Here is a 16145-nt window from a genome sequence, read left to right as displayed (position 1 = left end):
GAGCAGGCCCTGAGCACAGGGTTTCTAAACCCGCTGGTTGAGAGCGAGTTGTCTCACTATGGGTTGGTTTCAGCCCTGCTTGATGAAACAACAATGTCCTTCTGGTTTCAGCGAGCTGGAATCAGTTGGAGTCAGTAATAACTGTGTTTTCAACAGCATTACTGAACTTCTTGGTGTATTTGCTCTTTACCTTTCAGAAGTCACTGGTGAATATAAAGCTGTATAAATGTGTACAGTTTAGTGATTGATACTAGATTATAGTCCGTGTTCAAGGGTGGCTCATCGCTCTCACTGTATCCTGACAATGTACTACTAATTTTATACACTTTGTAATCAGTATCTTTAGGAAGCATTTAGGCAACAGTGTGTGTGTGTGTGTGCGCACATGCGCGTGTGCTCGGAGTTTACCATTAATGGTTATAAAGTAATACTGTACTTTTTAGACTAACACTTTCAGACAAAATTAATAGGTTTTATAGTTTTGATGACTTAACATAAAGAAGTGCAGTGCTTGTTAAATGAGGAACTTGGGCCATTGCATGAACAGATACATCCTCACAAGGCACCTGGAAATACTCTGGTTTTAATGAGGGCATTTAAATGAAGGCCGTAGGAAAACTGAATAGGATTTATTTATTTTTTAAGGGCAGGGTTGTCTTTCTTGGCTAACGAAGGTTTCTAGCAATGTTTTAGTGTCTTTTGACCATTCAGACACATTCCATAGGTAGAAGGAAGCATTATGTATAAGCCTACAACATTTACTCATATTTAATCTTTCAATTGTAATCTGAGCAGAGCATTGAAAAGGCTCACTCTTGTGCCTGGCCTGCCTGAGCTTTCTTCCAGAGGCAGCTCCTCCTTCCCAGGAGGATGGGATGGATGTTCCCAAAGGACTATGGGAAGTGAGGACAGGGTCTCCTCACCCCTCTCGCTGTGGGTGCCAAGCACAGGGAGGGTCACCAGGACCCTCTGGCTTGGCATGAGCTCACCTTGTTAAGCAAGCAGGAGCCGCCTCCTCCTGCTGTCAGGGGGCACCGGCTGTGAGCGCAGTGAAATGACATTGGGTGTTGATGACCAAGACTTACTGTGGGGTCTCGTGGTCTTGCAGGTTGTATGACTGTTGTCAGGATACGTTCTTTCTTAACTGTAAGTAATTAGCAATATTCACAAGCTGTGAGTGTCTCCTACCCAGGATTTGTTCAGATGTCTTAAGCACAATAAGCTGCCTCTTCCCTCTGTACCTGTAAAACATCAGTGGAGCAGCCTCATGTGGGACCGCATTTTGGCAGCCAGCACGGTGGCCCACGTGTCACTGTGCTCCATCGCACACCCCAGTTCAGAAACACGCTCGCACAGAAACGTGGTTTCTTTTCTTTGCACAAACACGGGTGTACGTGTGCTGTAAGAGACGTGCCCTGGGCTCGTGCTCCACTCTGCCAGGGAGAGGTGTGTATAGTTCTCTTTAATAAAATACTAAACAACTGGAGTTCTGCTTGTTCTAACTGTGTGTTTGCCACACCAGAGGGAAACATCCTGATGTTTCCAGCGAAGGAAAAGCCAGGGGAAAGATGGCAGAGAAAAGAGCTGCAAGCCTAGGCTGAGGTCTGGCAGCAGCCTCTTGACTTACCTCTGGGTGAGCAGGCTAACATATAACTGCATGCTGGGAACATCAGCCTGAGGCACCACGTTGTAGTCCTTGATGCTAGTGGGGTGAAGGTGAGCACGCTGGGCCCCAGGGTGCACAGCAATAATGCTGCTCCCCAGCTGTGGGCTCTGCACAACTGCCAGTGCTTCTGTTTTCCTTGGAGGCAGCAGCGCTGCCCCATATTGCTGCTGCGACCCTAAGGGTATGGTACCTGGAAACACCCAAGTGAACAAGGGGACAGGAAAGATAATGATCACCAGACCAATAACGCACATGGTTGGGGCAGGAGGTGACAGTATAGAAACACCACTGCTATTAGGTTGCAGCTGTGCAAGCAGAGTGACAAAGGTGGTGCATCTTTCTCTATCAGAGTTCAGTGGCAACTGCACTAAGAAAACAGGAGCCAGCAGCACTGCCAGAGCACAGCCCTCACCCACTCCTTGGGGCACAGTTCACACAAGAAAGTTCAACCAAGGACCTTTTTAATGGATGTTTGTAGGTACATGCCACGTGCAGGTTGCTTGCTCACACACATTCTCTGTGCTTTTCGGCCTTTTCTGTGCCCTCAGACCCCCAACTTCTGCCATGAGACAGTGAGCCAGGCCTTGCCAAAACAGCTGCTTTTACAGGTACTGCAATTAAACCTCAGGTACAGTACCCATCCACAGAAACCACACAGCACCGTGGAACACGGGCTCTGGGCATAGAACAGGCCACGCTCCTCCAGTGGAATGGAGCTGGCTCAGTTCCTTGGCCAAGTTGCCACCAATGCCATGAGCCTCTGGGTCAGTGCAGGTAGCCCAGCACTGCATGATGCTTTGGCACACTTGGTTTTGCCCCCAGAGTTCCCCCCAGGGCTGTCTCAGGCACCCACAAACCTACCAGAGCCCAGCAAGACTCCCCACAGCACAGAGGGTCCTGGGAAAGGTGGGAGAGGGTGGAAAGTCCAGTGTTGTGATGGAAAAGCTTCCCAGCACCAAGACCTGAAACCAACCATGGCCTTGCCGGGGCTGGGGGCAGCAGTGTTAGTCTTCAGCCAGTGGAGGGGGAGCCAGATGGAGCTGGAAGTTCTCGTTCTGGAAGACGCTGCTGGTGGTTGGGTCACCGTGGGAGATGCTGAGCAGCCCGTGCTTCTCACTGCTGTGGCCACGGGACAGCTCTGTCAGGAGAGCCAGCTGCAAGACAAAACCCAGATACATCACCCCCTGCACAGCAACACTTGTGCAACCAGAAAACCTTAACATCTGTAAAGAAAAGGGTATAGGGTATATATGGTACGTAGTAACCCTGCAGAACTCCGTGCAGGACAACTTCAAAACAACCTGAAGGTTCCTTTAATGTTACCTAATTGAAAACAATCCCAGAAAGAGCTGAAAATAAAATACCAACAGCCGCAGCCACAACAGGCAGGAGAGGAGGTTATTTGCAAATCTAAGGGGATTTAAGAAACTTCACACTGTTTGTCAGGCCCAGCCCCAAAGCCTGAGGCATTTCCATGGCTTCACTGCCAGTGAATTCCCCAGCTCTGTCAGAGGCACCGTGACTGCCTTGGGATGTGCAAGAGCCAGCTCCAGGCACAGCAAACTGCCAGCACTACAGCACTAAACGAAACCCAAGAGAGAAGCCAAAGCCCACGCTGCCAGTGCTAGTACTGGGCTTGACAACAAGCAGAATACCCTTTCCCAGTTGAAACTCGATGGAAGACGGGTGGGTACATACTCTGGAGGTTCCTCGGTTGAGTCGGCAGAGCTGGTCAAAAGCTTGAATTTGCTGAGGATCCAACAGAGACTCTGAACTTGTCTGATAAAAGAGAGGGAGGAGGTTACAGAAATAACACACAACAAGATGCCAAGTTACTACACACAGAAATGCATCCCTGCTCCTGTGCTTGGGCCTGGAGCAGCCGGTCTGCAGCCTGTTCAGGGGGGCTTTCATAGCCATCTTCCTTAGGCTTGAAGCCACTGTGTGCACCTTAGTCTGGGAAAAAAATACCCTATTCTTGCTCAAAGAACAGAGATAAGCTTACAACCACAACGACTTCTTGTTGGGGTCTGTAGCTGATGGCAGACAAACAGAACTCAGTTACCTTTGAGGAAAGGAAGACAAAAAGGAGAGACAGAAAAAGACAGAAAGAAAAGGGATGGGAAAACTCCTCCACAGCCAGCTGGGGAGAGAAGTAATGGGTCTGCAAATGGGCAGCCTCTCCTGGGCTTTTCCCCAGGCAGCACCAGCTTCCCCCAGCCCTTTCTTGTCATCTCCAGATAGTCTCCCCCAGCCCAGCTCAGCCTCCCTGCTGGGTCATGACACACTGTGATTGGGCACAGGCTGTGCATGGCTATTACGGGGAAGGATTACTGTGTCAATGACTAGTATCTACTAATGGTATCTCTTCTAATGTCCATTTTTAACCTTGGTAGGATGTTACAGCCTAAAAGGTAGGAAACGAAGGGTGGAAAGGGGGTGAGGAGGCAAGGCAGCCTGCGCATCAGTGGCAGCCACATCCCCTGAGGAACTGGACACAAAGGACATCATGGTACTGCCCAGCAGCGCCAGCATTTGCTGGGTACAAGGGTGTCACCCAGCAGTGCCAAGGAAGAGTCGCAAATAGGGGGACCACAGCCTGCAACAAGAGCATTAATGCAAGGAGGGCTGCATACATACTCAAACTGCTTTTAAAAGGCATCATTAACACATCCCAGGAGGAGATGACAGAGCATCACGGATCCTTGTAGGTTTGTTCCATTTTATCACATCACAATGTTTCTATTTTGAATGTTTCTGCTCATATTCCAAAGCAAAAGCATCATCAAGAAACTACAACAGAAGCCAAGGAGAACAGCCTCCCTCATGAGCAGCAGCAATCTGGCATCTGTTGTCTCCGGGGATCTATTTTTAAGGGAACATTCAATGTTCATTCTCAAATATTTTCCCCAAAATAAATTTCCCAAGGGCTATTATCTCAAAATGCTGCAGTCCCACCAGTGGGGACTGACTGAAGTTGCATTTACTTTAAAGCCTCTTTGGCACTGGATCAAGCCCAACATGAAGAACTCATATCACTGCCTTCAAAGAAGGTGACAGCTGCAATGATGGCTGAATTCCTGGTCCCAGGAAGGCAGAGGGGGCTTTGTTGTTCTGCTTAAGCCAGGAGTCAGGACCACTCCTGGTTAGGAACAAGCTCCTTGGCTCCTACCAGCAGCCAGGCCCTTCTCCCACGGATGGTGTTCTCTGGGGTTGCAGCACATTCACTTGCTTTCTACTTCTCATCCATTACCGGGTGTTTAAAGAGCACGTTCCAAAGCTCTGTGAAGATGACTCCCAGTCCTATCTGGGGAAATCAGCACATGCTGTAGTGACATGACGCTCTGCAGGGCACAGCACGGTGGCTCCCAAGCTCATCTGGAAGAGCTCACCATCAGCTCTTCATAAGAGCCAGCAAGACTCAGCACACACCCTAGAAAGCACACTCAATAGTTACCCAAAGCCCGGGGTACAAAGCCAGCCAGGTTTAAGGTACAGCTTTAAGGTACTCATCCATGGGGAGAAGCACCCTATGTCCCAAGCAGAACTGAGCAGCCCTGCCCAAAGAGGATGAGAAGCTGCGGTCTGCAGTGAGCAAGGTCTGGTGGAAGAGGGAACAATGCTTTGCCAGAGATCCTCCATCACATGCTCCCCTTTGTACTCAGCTCCGAGGAAAGCACAGCCAGGACAGAACCTGGCCACACACCTCTCCATCATGTGAATATCCCAGAGGCGGCTCAGAGCTGGTGAGCCCAGGAGTGCTCTGGGGGAAGAGGATTGAACCTACAATGGCTTTCCTGAAACCTGAATCATTCCATTAACTCTCCTGAACCCACGTGCATCTTGCCTTTGAGGTGTTCATCAGTCTGAGGGGAATGCCCTGAGTGCAATCATTTATGTTGGAAGCACCTGCTCAGCCTCACTTCTCCCCCCTCCGAGATATTCTTTATACATGTAAATAGCTATTTGCTAATCACCAATCAAGCAACCAACGTCCACATTCCCTGCACACATGGCACTGGCTTTGAACCAGAGAGCCTGTGACAGTAGGGGTCACGTATCTGCAGCTGGCAGGTTGTACAGGCACTTCTCCCAAGGGACAGGCAGGTCAGTCTCACTTGGAAAAGAACAACAAAAAGCAAAGGGGGAATAAAAGAGTTACTGGGACCACAGGCACTCAAGGACAAGGAAAATGCAATGTAATTGGCCTCCCCACTTCTGCTATCTCTTTACCACACATATGTAACTATCAATCAGACTGTTCTCCAGGCTGATGAGCTGAAATATTGCAGGCAATTCTTTCTGTTGTCATGGAAACAAGTGCTGTCAGGCCTTTTCCTTTTTTAACCGTGTCACTAAAGGCATGTTTTCATTCAAGAGCTACAGGGAGCCTCCTGGAGTCCAGCATCAGGAGTCAGGCATTAGTGGAATCTACTCAGCTCACCCTGTAACACAACTTTTGCCTCCAGTGCTGCTGCAGGGCCAGTCAGCTCGTCAGTGTCTACATCAGTACCAAGTGGTTCAGAACCTCCAAGCTGTTTCCAGCCAAACCCTTCAGAAAGGGCTCAGGCGAGATGCAGAACTCAAGGGATGCAATTTATCCTCTTGAGGATCTGGGCCAGCAAGGAGAAGAAAGGTTCCTTTGTATTTTACAGTTCTCACAGATCCCACCACTATAATGCTAATCTCCATTGCACATTTTGCTTGCATGCATTCCACCTCCCTCTGGTAGTCACCACACAGCCCTCCTAAGCCTACAATTATCTGTAATTTAACAGCTACAAAATCCATCATCAGCTAGTGCCTAAGCAAAGCAGATCATACAGCGGTTGTAAGCAGAGGCACCATTAATAGTCACACCAAGAGACCCATCCAGGTGCTGCCTCCCAGAGCCATACCTTCCACAAAAGATACTACTACATCAATTAGAGCATCAGAGCACCACATTACCCTGGGAGGCAGCTCCAGAACATGGTGTGGATGCAGCCAAAAGTCCTGGGGAAGGTTTTGGGATTCCCAGGAGTAAAACCAACACCCACCCACCCCATTTACAGAGCCAAATCCATAGGCAACAGATGCCAAGTCCACCTTCTGCCATTCCTTCCCTGTGGCTGGACACCTATTCCATCATGGCTCAAGTAGCCTTACAAAAAGGTACCTCAGTTTAGATTTTTAATGAGCCAATTCATGTAAACCCAAGTAAATTTACTTCTTTTTCACAGAAAAAGGACCTGCTGTTTTCATGGTGCTCCCAAGAACATGGAGCAGTCAACCAAAAAGAGAGCAAGGCAGGCAGCTGCTCTGACCCAAAGTCACTAGAATGACACTGACATTACAGAATTGTTACTGGAGTTCAGCAAAACCTCAGGACGCCCCTTGCAGGACAAAAGCTGCCTGCTGCAGACCTCTGCAGAGCTACTGCAGCATAAAGCACCACTGCTGTGGGACAGACGCTGACTGGAGGCAGGAAGTCTTGCAAGTCCCTCTGGGCAGTGCCCTCTTTGGCACTGACCTGCCAAAGCCTTCCCTCAGCACTGCAGCAGCAGCACTCTGTAACACAGGCCTGCGCTACAGCTCTGTCCTCTGACATCTACAGCAGCAGAACAGGAAAGCAGATGTCTCTTTATTTCTACTTGAACTTAGCTGAACTTCAGGAGCAAACTTCCTAACTCATGGCAAAGGAGAGGACAGGATTCTTTGTGCTTTAATAGACTCACTGCTGCTGCAACATGAGATACTGCAGTGACCGAGGAGAGAGGAAGAACTGTCTGTATTAAATACCTAGAAGCACACTGGCATACCTCCATTCTCCCTCTGCTAGCTGGTCTGTTCAGCAGCTCACGCCTGCAGCGGGCACTGTTGGGATATTCCTTTGGACTCCCGCTGATGCCTTCAGCCAAAAGAGCAGTAACACTGCTCAGGATTAATTAATCCAACACAAAACATACATCTCAGGGGACAGACAGCATGGCCCAGCAGATGAGGTTCTTATTTATAATGTAGCAGGCTTCAAGGGCAGCATGGCACATGGATTAACCATTACATAAAGATGAAGTACAACGGACTGATCTCAGTTCAGTGCTGGAACCCAAGAGGACAGAGTGCCATGCATGAAGGCAAATAATTCATTTTCTAAACATGAGTTAAGAGGCTGTTGCACAGCATCCCACAAGAGCCAACCACAGAAGTCAAGAGGTGCAGAGTTCTCCCAATGGCATGAGTCTGGGGAGGAAAAGGGAAGGTAAAGACATATAGAAGGACAAAGTCCTACTTGGTGTACAAAGGATTAGTGACCCCTCCTGCCAGAGGCTTATTGATAACATGATCCCAAACCTTACAGAAAATCCAAGTGGACACCTCTTCTATCTGTTCCCTTCATAGCTCCTGACACCCCTGTAGCAACCTGCTATTGCTGTTTAACAGGGAAGTATATAACGTGCTTATGAACAACTCTGGCCTTGGGAGCTCAGCTGCAGCTGCCCAAGCCTGTCTATGCTCAACTCCCATACAAACCAATGCAGGATGCTGTTTTCATTGTGCCACATGAGGGTAAAGGAATGGGTAAGGTGGGACATGGAAATTTCAGCTTTCCATTTTAGGTATTTACAAGAAACAGATGCTCATGTGCCACCTGCATTTTTGAAAGCTGCCCTCTGGAACAGCCAGTGACACCCTCAGCTACAGCAAACACCACTGAAACAGCCATAATTCCCTCTCATACCCTCCCAAATGGGTACTACAAACTGAACCAAGCCTCCAGCTTCTACTTATTTTGCTCCCCTCCTTCAGAGGAACATCAGAAGAAAGGAGTTGTCTGCAATCGCCTTAACCCTTTGGCCTTTTAGTTATTGCTCAGCTTGGAATGGGCAGCAATCACCCCCTCCAGCAGCAGCAGCAAGCACAGCACCACAGGTAGAGGTCACTGGGACTCTCTAGTCTGTGCTGGGCCTGGAAAAGCAGCCTCTCCTGGCAGATGGGAAGTCACACATTTTCTTTCCCGCCTGTGCTCCAAGGCAGATCTGTGAAGATAGACTGAAAGCTTGCAATTGCACAGTGAGGACATGCAATGAGCTGTGCTGGTTCCTTGGAGAGCAGATACATAACTGTCAAGCACTGTGCTAAGCTACATAGAACTGTTGGCAACAGGGACTGATGCAGTTAGTAGGAATATCAACAGGCTACAGTAGCCCAGCATCTGTTACTATTTTATCGTATCACAGAATGGTTTGGGTTGGAAGGGACCTTAAAGCTCATCAAACCCGTCCAACCTGGCCTTGAAAACTGCCAGGGATGGGGCAGCCACAGCTTCTCTGGGCACCCTGTGCCAGCACCTCAGCACCCTCACAGGGAAGGATCTCTTCCTTACATCTAATCTCAATCTCCCCTGTCAGGTTAAAGCCATTTCCCCTCGTCCTGTCACGACAGGCCCTTGTCAAAAGCCCCTCTCCAGGTTTCTTGTTGGCCCCTTTAGGCACTGGAAGCTGCTCTAACGTCTCTGTGGAGCCTTCTCTTCTCCAGGCTGAACCAGCCCAGCTCTCTCAGCCTGTCTTCAGAGCAGAGCTGCTCCAGCCCTTGCAGCATCTCCGTGGCCTCTGGACTCACTCCAACAGCTCCATATCCCTCTTGTGTTGTTGCCCCCAGATGGATGCAGGACTGCAGGGGGGGGTCTCATCAGAGCACAGCAGAGGGGAGAATCCCCTCCCTTGACTTGCTGATCACGTTCCATTTGATGCAGATTTACATGAGTCTGTCCTACAGATCCTTCTAGATATTGTTTCAATAAAAGGGAGGAAATTTCCATCAAACCATGATGAAAATGAGATGCAAAGTAAAGCAAGGATTACCCACTGAAATTTTGCCATCTTTTCCCTTAACCAGGACACAGCACTTCTCCAGATGATCCCAGGAGCACAGGGCAGCCAGTCTCACTGGGCTTTGCTTTAGGTAGTATGAAAGGCAGCTGTCTCTGTGTTGTGTTAGCCTCTCATGAGTCCTAGAGGGCAACACTTTGAATTGTAGGCAGTAAAAGGAGACTTCTGCCAGGCTACAGATTGCTATAGGAAGGCCAGGGATCTGACTTTCTAAAACAAAAACCAAACCAAATGAAAACAACAACAACGACAACAAAACCAGCACCAAAACCCAAAGAAAACAAACAAACCAACCTCAAACACCCAAACCAACTGAACAAGAAACTTAACTAACCCACCCCCCAGTATGAAGAGTCCAAGAAAACAGTCAGTTTTGATTTAAAAGCTGCTAAAGGAGAATTATGATTTTGTAACGAGTCTTTTTAAATGTGTGGTTTATCTTCCATTTCAGCTGTGGTGCCAGTCCTCCTCTAGTTAAGACTCCCACACTCCGTTTTCTCTTACCAAATCACTTGTTTTTCCAATACATTACAAGAAATCCTATAGCACAGATGTTCTGCTGATGAGAAGCCAACAGTACAAAGTGTCTCTAGTTCCTCCCTCACATGGATTTCCTATGCATTGTTGAAGAAGGAGTCTACCACCAAAGCCACCTCCAAAGGCAAAGGACTGGGCATTTTCTCAGTTAATATGGATGTGGGAATATTCTCTATGGAGGAGAATGCATAATCTTGTAACTGTTTAAAATGCTAATTATCGGCTTGGTGCCAAGGGGGGAGGGAAGGAATCACACCTGGGTATTAAAAAAGTTATAGAGTCCTTGGAAAATCATGCTGTTGCTGGGATTCAAGCTATAACTGATGGTCACCAGTGCACTGAAAACAGTGAAACTGCCTCTGTCTCTAATTGAGAGAGGTCATGTAACATTTGACTAGCTCTAAAGTAAGTATTGACAAAAAAAAGAAGTCCTAAACCTTCGTTCTTACCCAATAAGAAGTGCACAGACATGCTGCAGAGGGACATTTAACATCCCAGGTAAGTGATGCAACATGGTACCAACTCCTCACAGGTGGAAGTGGGTCACGAAGCTCTGGGTTGGATGCAAGGCTGTATTCCAAATTGGAGCACTGGTGGCAGCTCAGAACAGAGCTCAAAGGTGGAGTCTAACAAAGTGGATTAACTATGGATCACATTCATTGTCCATCCTGGTGTGACTTGACAGGACTAAACTCCAAAAACCCCCATATTTTTCATCTGGAAAGCTCTAACAACAGTGCCCTTAGAACTCAGGCACAATCTCAAACTGGGAATAACCAGAGCATGTCAGCTTAGGGGCTCATGGCATGTTCTGCAGAGCTCACTGCCCAAGAGCCAAAACCATGTGCCTCTCTGTGACGCCTAGTATATAGGCTAGCAGAATAAACGGAAAACACAAGCTAGCTCACTGAAATGAGGCAAATTAGTTTTGGAGATCAATGACTAAGATACCAGGAGTATTTCACTTAGGTATTTAGGCAGAAGCCCAGCTACTTTGCTTTCACCTAACAGGTCTCAGCTAACTTCAAACACCGTAACACAAAACCTGCACATTTTAGATCGGATTTGAAAACCACACCACAAACACACACGCTTTAATTTCTTTTAACATTCATTTATGGTATGGTATCAGGTAGGAAGGACAGGAAAGATAATAGATGATCAGTTTAGACCCAGAAAATTTCCCTTGGGAGGACAGCAACACTCAAGGGATAACAAAGAAAGCACAAACTTTTGGTAGAAAAACCAAGAAAAGCCCCTTTGCCCTAGTGATAGGACAAGCGGGAATGGCTTTATGCTGAAAAAGGGTAGATTTAGATAACATATAAGGAAGAGGTTCTTCCCTATGAGGATGGTGGGCACAGGGTGCCCAGGGAAGCTGTGGGACTGCCCCATCCCTGGCAGTGTTTAAGGCCAGGCTGGACAGGGCTTGGAGCAATCTGCTTTACTGGAAGGTGCCCCTGCCTGTGGCAGGGGGTTGGAACTGGCTGAGCTTTAAAGTCCCTTCCAACCCAAACCAGCCTGTGATTCTATTCTGCTTCACTGGGGCAGAATGTCTCAAGCACTCATCACAACAATGCTCCATTTAAATAAGTGCTATCACCAGATTCAATAATGGTTCAATGCTGCCTCATGCCATCTCTCCACCTCCTCCAGTTTCAAGGCAATTGCTACAGAAGTCATGCATGCAAAGCAGGGACAGAGAAAACACTGTGTGTTGGGCTGTCGTTTCACATATAAATCTCAACAGCATTGCAAAATTCCAACTGACAGTCTTTGTTTCAGCAGAGCAGAACTGGTACTATGAAATGCACTCCAGATGCTCAGTGGCATTTCTCAGTATGAATCTATTCCTAATTCAAGGCTTGCTAAGAAAATGAATGCCTAAACAGAAGATTTCACTAGCGGGGAAGGGGAGTATGTGTGTGTGTGTGTCTGTGTCTGTGTGAAAAAAACAACCCACATTCGATTTTGCCAACAGACAGACTAAGCTTTCAGGGTCTTCAAAGTGCTTGCAAAGGAATACCCTCCCCACATGTCTATGCACAAAATGTCCTGGAAGCTTTGGAGCTGGCTCTCCAGGGTCTAGGGAAGGCAGGGCTGGAAGCACTACTTTGTTAGTGTAACCTCCCTCTGGGATTTCCTGTTCCTTGTTTGCAGGAACATCAGCTGTGGAAGCAAGAGCAGCTTGACCAACAAAGAGCTCTTGGTCTGCCCAGTGCCAGCAGAGTTCTGAGGCAATGCAGGAGAAGCCCTTCACCAGAGAACTGCAGCACCAAAAGGCTAAACAGACATTGTGACAAACAGGAATAAACCCCTTCTGCACCTAGGGTGGCACCAGCAACCATGGCTATCTTGGACACAGGCTGAGGACTGCTGGGAACACATGAATGGGGAGCGGAAGGAGCCCTTTCCTTCAGTCCCTTTGCTTGCCTGCATCTCCTTTCTCCAGTATCTTGCATCATCCACCAGGCTACTATAGAAAATGCACCTTTCAAACAGGCCTTAATTCTGCACAGAGCAGTGTCATTTCAAAACATGGGGGCTTAGCTGTTTTTCATGCTTTATTCTCTGCTTGTATTTACTTGAGACTGAGTAAGACCAAACCCTGCCATACCAGCAGACAACAGCCTTCCCCCAGCACCCAGTTATGTGCTCCAGAGGACTCTCCTCACCCTTCGGCTTTCATCTCCAGTGCAGCCAGGCAACACTGCATCCATCTCCTCCACTTGGCATTCCCAGCACTTCCCCCCCAAGAAGGAAAGGCCTGTTCTGTAATGTAGATCGCTGCCTGGTCAGCTGAATGGTTACCTACAGGGTTAACGAACACCACTGAGCAGCAATTGTTGAGCAAACAAACTTCCCGAAGAAGCTAGAGATTTTACACTCAATTGCCAAGTCTAAATATATTGAGCTTTTTAAAGACCTGACTGTGCAACAGTTTAATCACATGCAAGTACAACAGTTAAATATTATAATGTATGAGGAACATCACAAACTTGGAGAGGATCTGGGACATCAGGAGGAGGAGGTGGGGGGCTTGAAGCAGTGCTCAGGCTCCACTGAGACAGAGCCAAGCTCTGCTGGGCTGGCTGCGTGCAGCAGGAAGTGATGGGCTTCTCTGCCAAGAGCACATGACAGCCAGCAGGGAAGCATCCAGCACTCTCAGATGGTCTGTCATGGACATTTTCTAGGTAGTGCTAGGTGATCTGTGCTGTAACCTGCTTTCTTTCCCATCCAGGCTCTCCATGCCTCCCTTTATGCCGCAGTCCCAACCAGTCCCTCACTTTTACAGACAGAGCAGTTAAATAAACTGATAATATCCCTGTCCCAGTGATTCCGGTGTCATCTGGAGAATTTTCCATTTTATTCTGCTCTGGGGTATGTCCAGACTGGTATTAAAGGGGAGACACAGGGGTTCTCTGACTGACCAGACCATGAAAAACCCAGTGATAACCAAGTTATAAGGCACTGGTACAATACGTCAGGCACTTTAACGATGAATGTAGTTTTAGTACTTAATTCTGCCTTTAGCTTCTGAAGTTAAACCTGTCACACCCATTTGCACACATTCCTTTGGAGATCTCTAGAGGGTAAAATATGGGGCTGCTGAATCTGGTGAGCTTTAGAGCCAGCATCCACATTTCACTGTAGCAGGATGGTACATAAAGTGACGAGCATTTCTAAGCAGGCTGCTGGGACAACAGTTGGTTTTATAATCTCCTGGGAAAGCTTTTCTTTCTGCCATCACATGAGAAACTAACACAATTTGACTGCAAGGATTGCATTGTGCTCCACACATTCCTCAGAGATTACTCTTCCCCCAAGTCTCCCTTCAAGCGGGAAGTTTCTGGTTTTGTTAATACAGAAGCTGATGGAAGTTGACTAATGCTGTTAGCCATCTTTTGATCGGAACTGATTTGGCAGAAATTGAAATAATCTGCTCAAAGAAAACTAAAGTACTACTATAAAAACATACTCCAAGATTGAATTACTCTGGTTTCAGAAGTGGAAAAACACTGCTTTGCATGCATCTGTGCAGTGACAAATGCGCAAAGTACCTTGAGGCATTTAGAAACAAACCCTCATCACTAACTGCCTTTGCAGGAATGTCGGGCAAAGGGGTTCAGCTCCCCATGGTGCAATACCCCTAAAACACATCCCAACAAGCTACCTGCCATGTTTGCTTACAATCCACAGTACCATGACAGGGAAAAGACAGAAGCATGCATATTGAGATTGGACTTCTTTTTGCATTAGCGATGGTGAAAAAATTCTTGCACACAAATACTGGCAATAAACACAAACTATTTATCTCCTCCCTCACCCAAATCCAGCTGCATCTGGCTTGTTTAAACACAAGCTTCTTAAAACATTGTGCAAGCACTTTAATGAGTGAAATCAATTCCAGATCTTTTACCCAGAGCCAGGTTATCTGTCAGGAAGATAGAATGGAGGCTCCATGATCCAGCCACAAGCAACGTGACAGCTTTTAATACAAGTTTTATATAAAAGACACCTAAAAATAGTTTGAAAGGAACTGTCCCCAGTGGCCCACCCCAGGCTCTCACAAACAAGAAGCAGCGGTGGATGTATCTAGCGGGCAATCAGCTGCAAGCATCCAGCTTCCCCTCAGGCTGGCTAGTAGTTCCCAGACCTTCTGGATGAACACATCTCAATTACTTCCACAGCTCTGTATACCCACACCAAAACAAAATGACATTCATAAATGTGACTAGTTAGCTGCTGATACTGTTTGACAGTTACTGATCATGGGTTTGTCTGGAGGCAAAGACAGACACAACAATGAAGTGACAAAGCCTCTAAGCACTGCTCAATGTTTAGTTGAAGAGGAACTGCCTCACAAACCTTACCTGTGCCAAGGGTGCTCCACTTCCTTTTTTTAGCTCTGAGAAGTTCTCGCTCAGTTTTCCTCCCTTGTTGCTTGAGTTGCACTTGTAGCACATCCACCTCATCAGGCCTTTAGTTACTGTCCCACACTCTTTACTCAGCAGACACAGCGAATGGTACAAGTGGCCACAGCTGTAAAAGAGAAGAGTTCTGCTAGGTCCTTGAAAGCAGGGTGACACAACCTGACAGCTCTACACTGTGGAAGAGAAATCATACTCCATGGAAAACAAGGCTGCTTATCTGTAAATACAGCTCAGCAGTATATACACTCCCTTCACACCTCCACATCCTCCTGCAGTATTTCTAGACTTGCAAAGGTAACAGTAGACGTCCATTTGCTGGTACAGCTACAGATCATAATACCAAGGTATTAGTGATCTTATTTAAGAGCCACCTGGCCACAGACAGGAATATCAGAGATTCCAACTGAGTACACAGTCAGGCCTGCAGTAGATCCAAGATGTACAAGCAAGTGAACCCCAGGTGCTGCAATTGCACACGCTGTATTGCTGGGAGATGACTGATAAACTGACAGCTTAAAAAACAGCTCTCACTGAATGGTAAGACAATTCTTTCCAACAGAGACAGACCTGGCTGCATGCAAAGGCGGCTGGCTCTGATAAGTTGGATTAGCCAGCCCATTTACAATGCAAGGGAGCAGGGAGGGATACACTCACAGGAATACACAGGATTACTTGTGCAAGTCGAAAGACCAGTAGTTGGTTTTGTCTTTTACAGCTACTAACATGATCACAGCTGTGACCCTATACCCCTTAACTTTACCTGAAAACAATGATTTCATCAGCATTTTCTTGCCTTCTTTTGTACTGCTGTAGACAAATGCAGCAGTAATCCTGCTTTGGGGTAAGCCCTCTAGTGACAGAAGCTCTTAGGTTACACAGGGACCAGTGGAGATCATGGTTGAGAAGATTTGTAGTTGTCTCTAGAAGGGTCTGTGTGGAAGATCATATACAGAATAACTAGGTCATTTTGTCATCTCCAGACTGCAGAAACCTTATACTTATTGATTCTTCACAACAAGCAGCTTAGCAGATCACTAACAGCAAAACCAACCCAACAAAATTGCTTCTCTTTATGTATTCTAGCCATTGTCCTCAAAATTGTCCTTTTACCACATGCTCATGGAGGCAATACCCTTT

The 16145-nt window shown here is 47.3% G+C and overlaps 1 protein-coding gene across 8 annotated transcripts in view; it reads right to left on the bottom strand.

Moving 5' to 3' along the window:
* Window positions 1-1705: 1705 nt before the first annotated feature.
* The window catches only part of VPS8 (VPS8 subunit of CORVET complex), a 76192-nt gene continuing 61752 nt past the window's right edge, over window positions 1706-16145 (bottom strand). For 5 of the 8 annotated variants that reach the window (XM_080624236.1, XM_080624239.1, XM_080624240.1 and 2 more), the window contains 4 exons: window positions 15769-15938; window positions 14949-15117; window positions 3365-3445; window positions 2119-2820 (listed from right to left, as the gene is read on the bottom strand). In XM_080624236.1, coding sequence (XP_080480362.1) covers window positions 2671-2820; window positions 3365-3445; window positions 14949-15117; window positions 15769-15938 — 570 coding nt within the window. In that variant the 3' untranslated portion in view covers window positions 2119-2670. Of the gene's footprint in view, window positions 1857-2118; window positions 2821-3321; window positions 3446-14948; window positions 15118-15768; window positions 15939-16145 lie in introns of those variants that run through there. The other 3 variants (XR_013957467.1, XM_080624237.1, XM_080624238.1) reach the window with 3 other exon arrangements.

This window comes from Psittacula echo (assembly GCF_963264785.1).
Source record: "Psittacula echo genome assembly, chromosome: 7".
Lineage (NCBI taxonomy): Eukaryota > Metazoa > Chordata > Aves > Psittaciformes > Psittacidae > Psittacula > Psittacula echo.
Note: the sequence above shows the minus strand (reverse complement) of the source record. Positions and strands in the feature narration are given on the sequence as shown.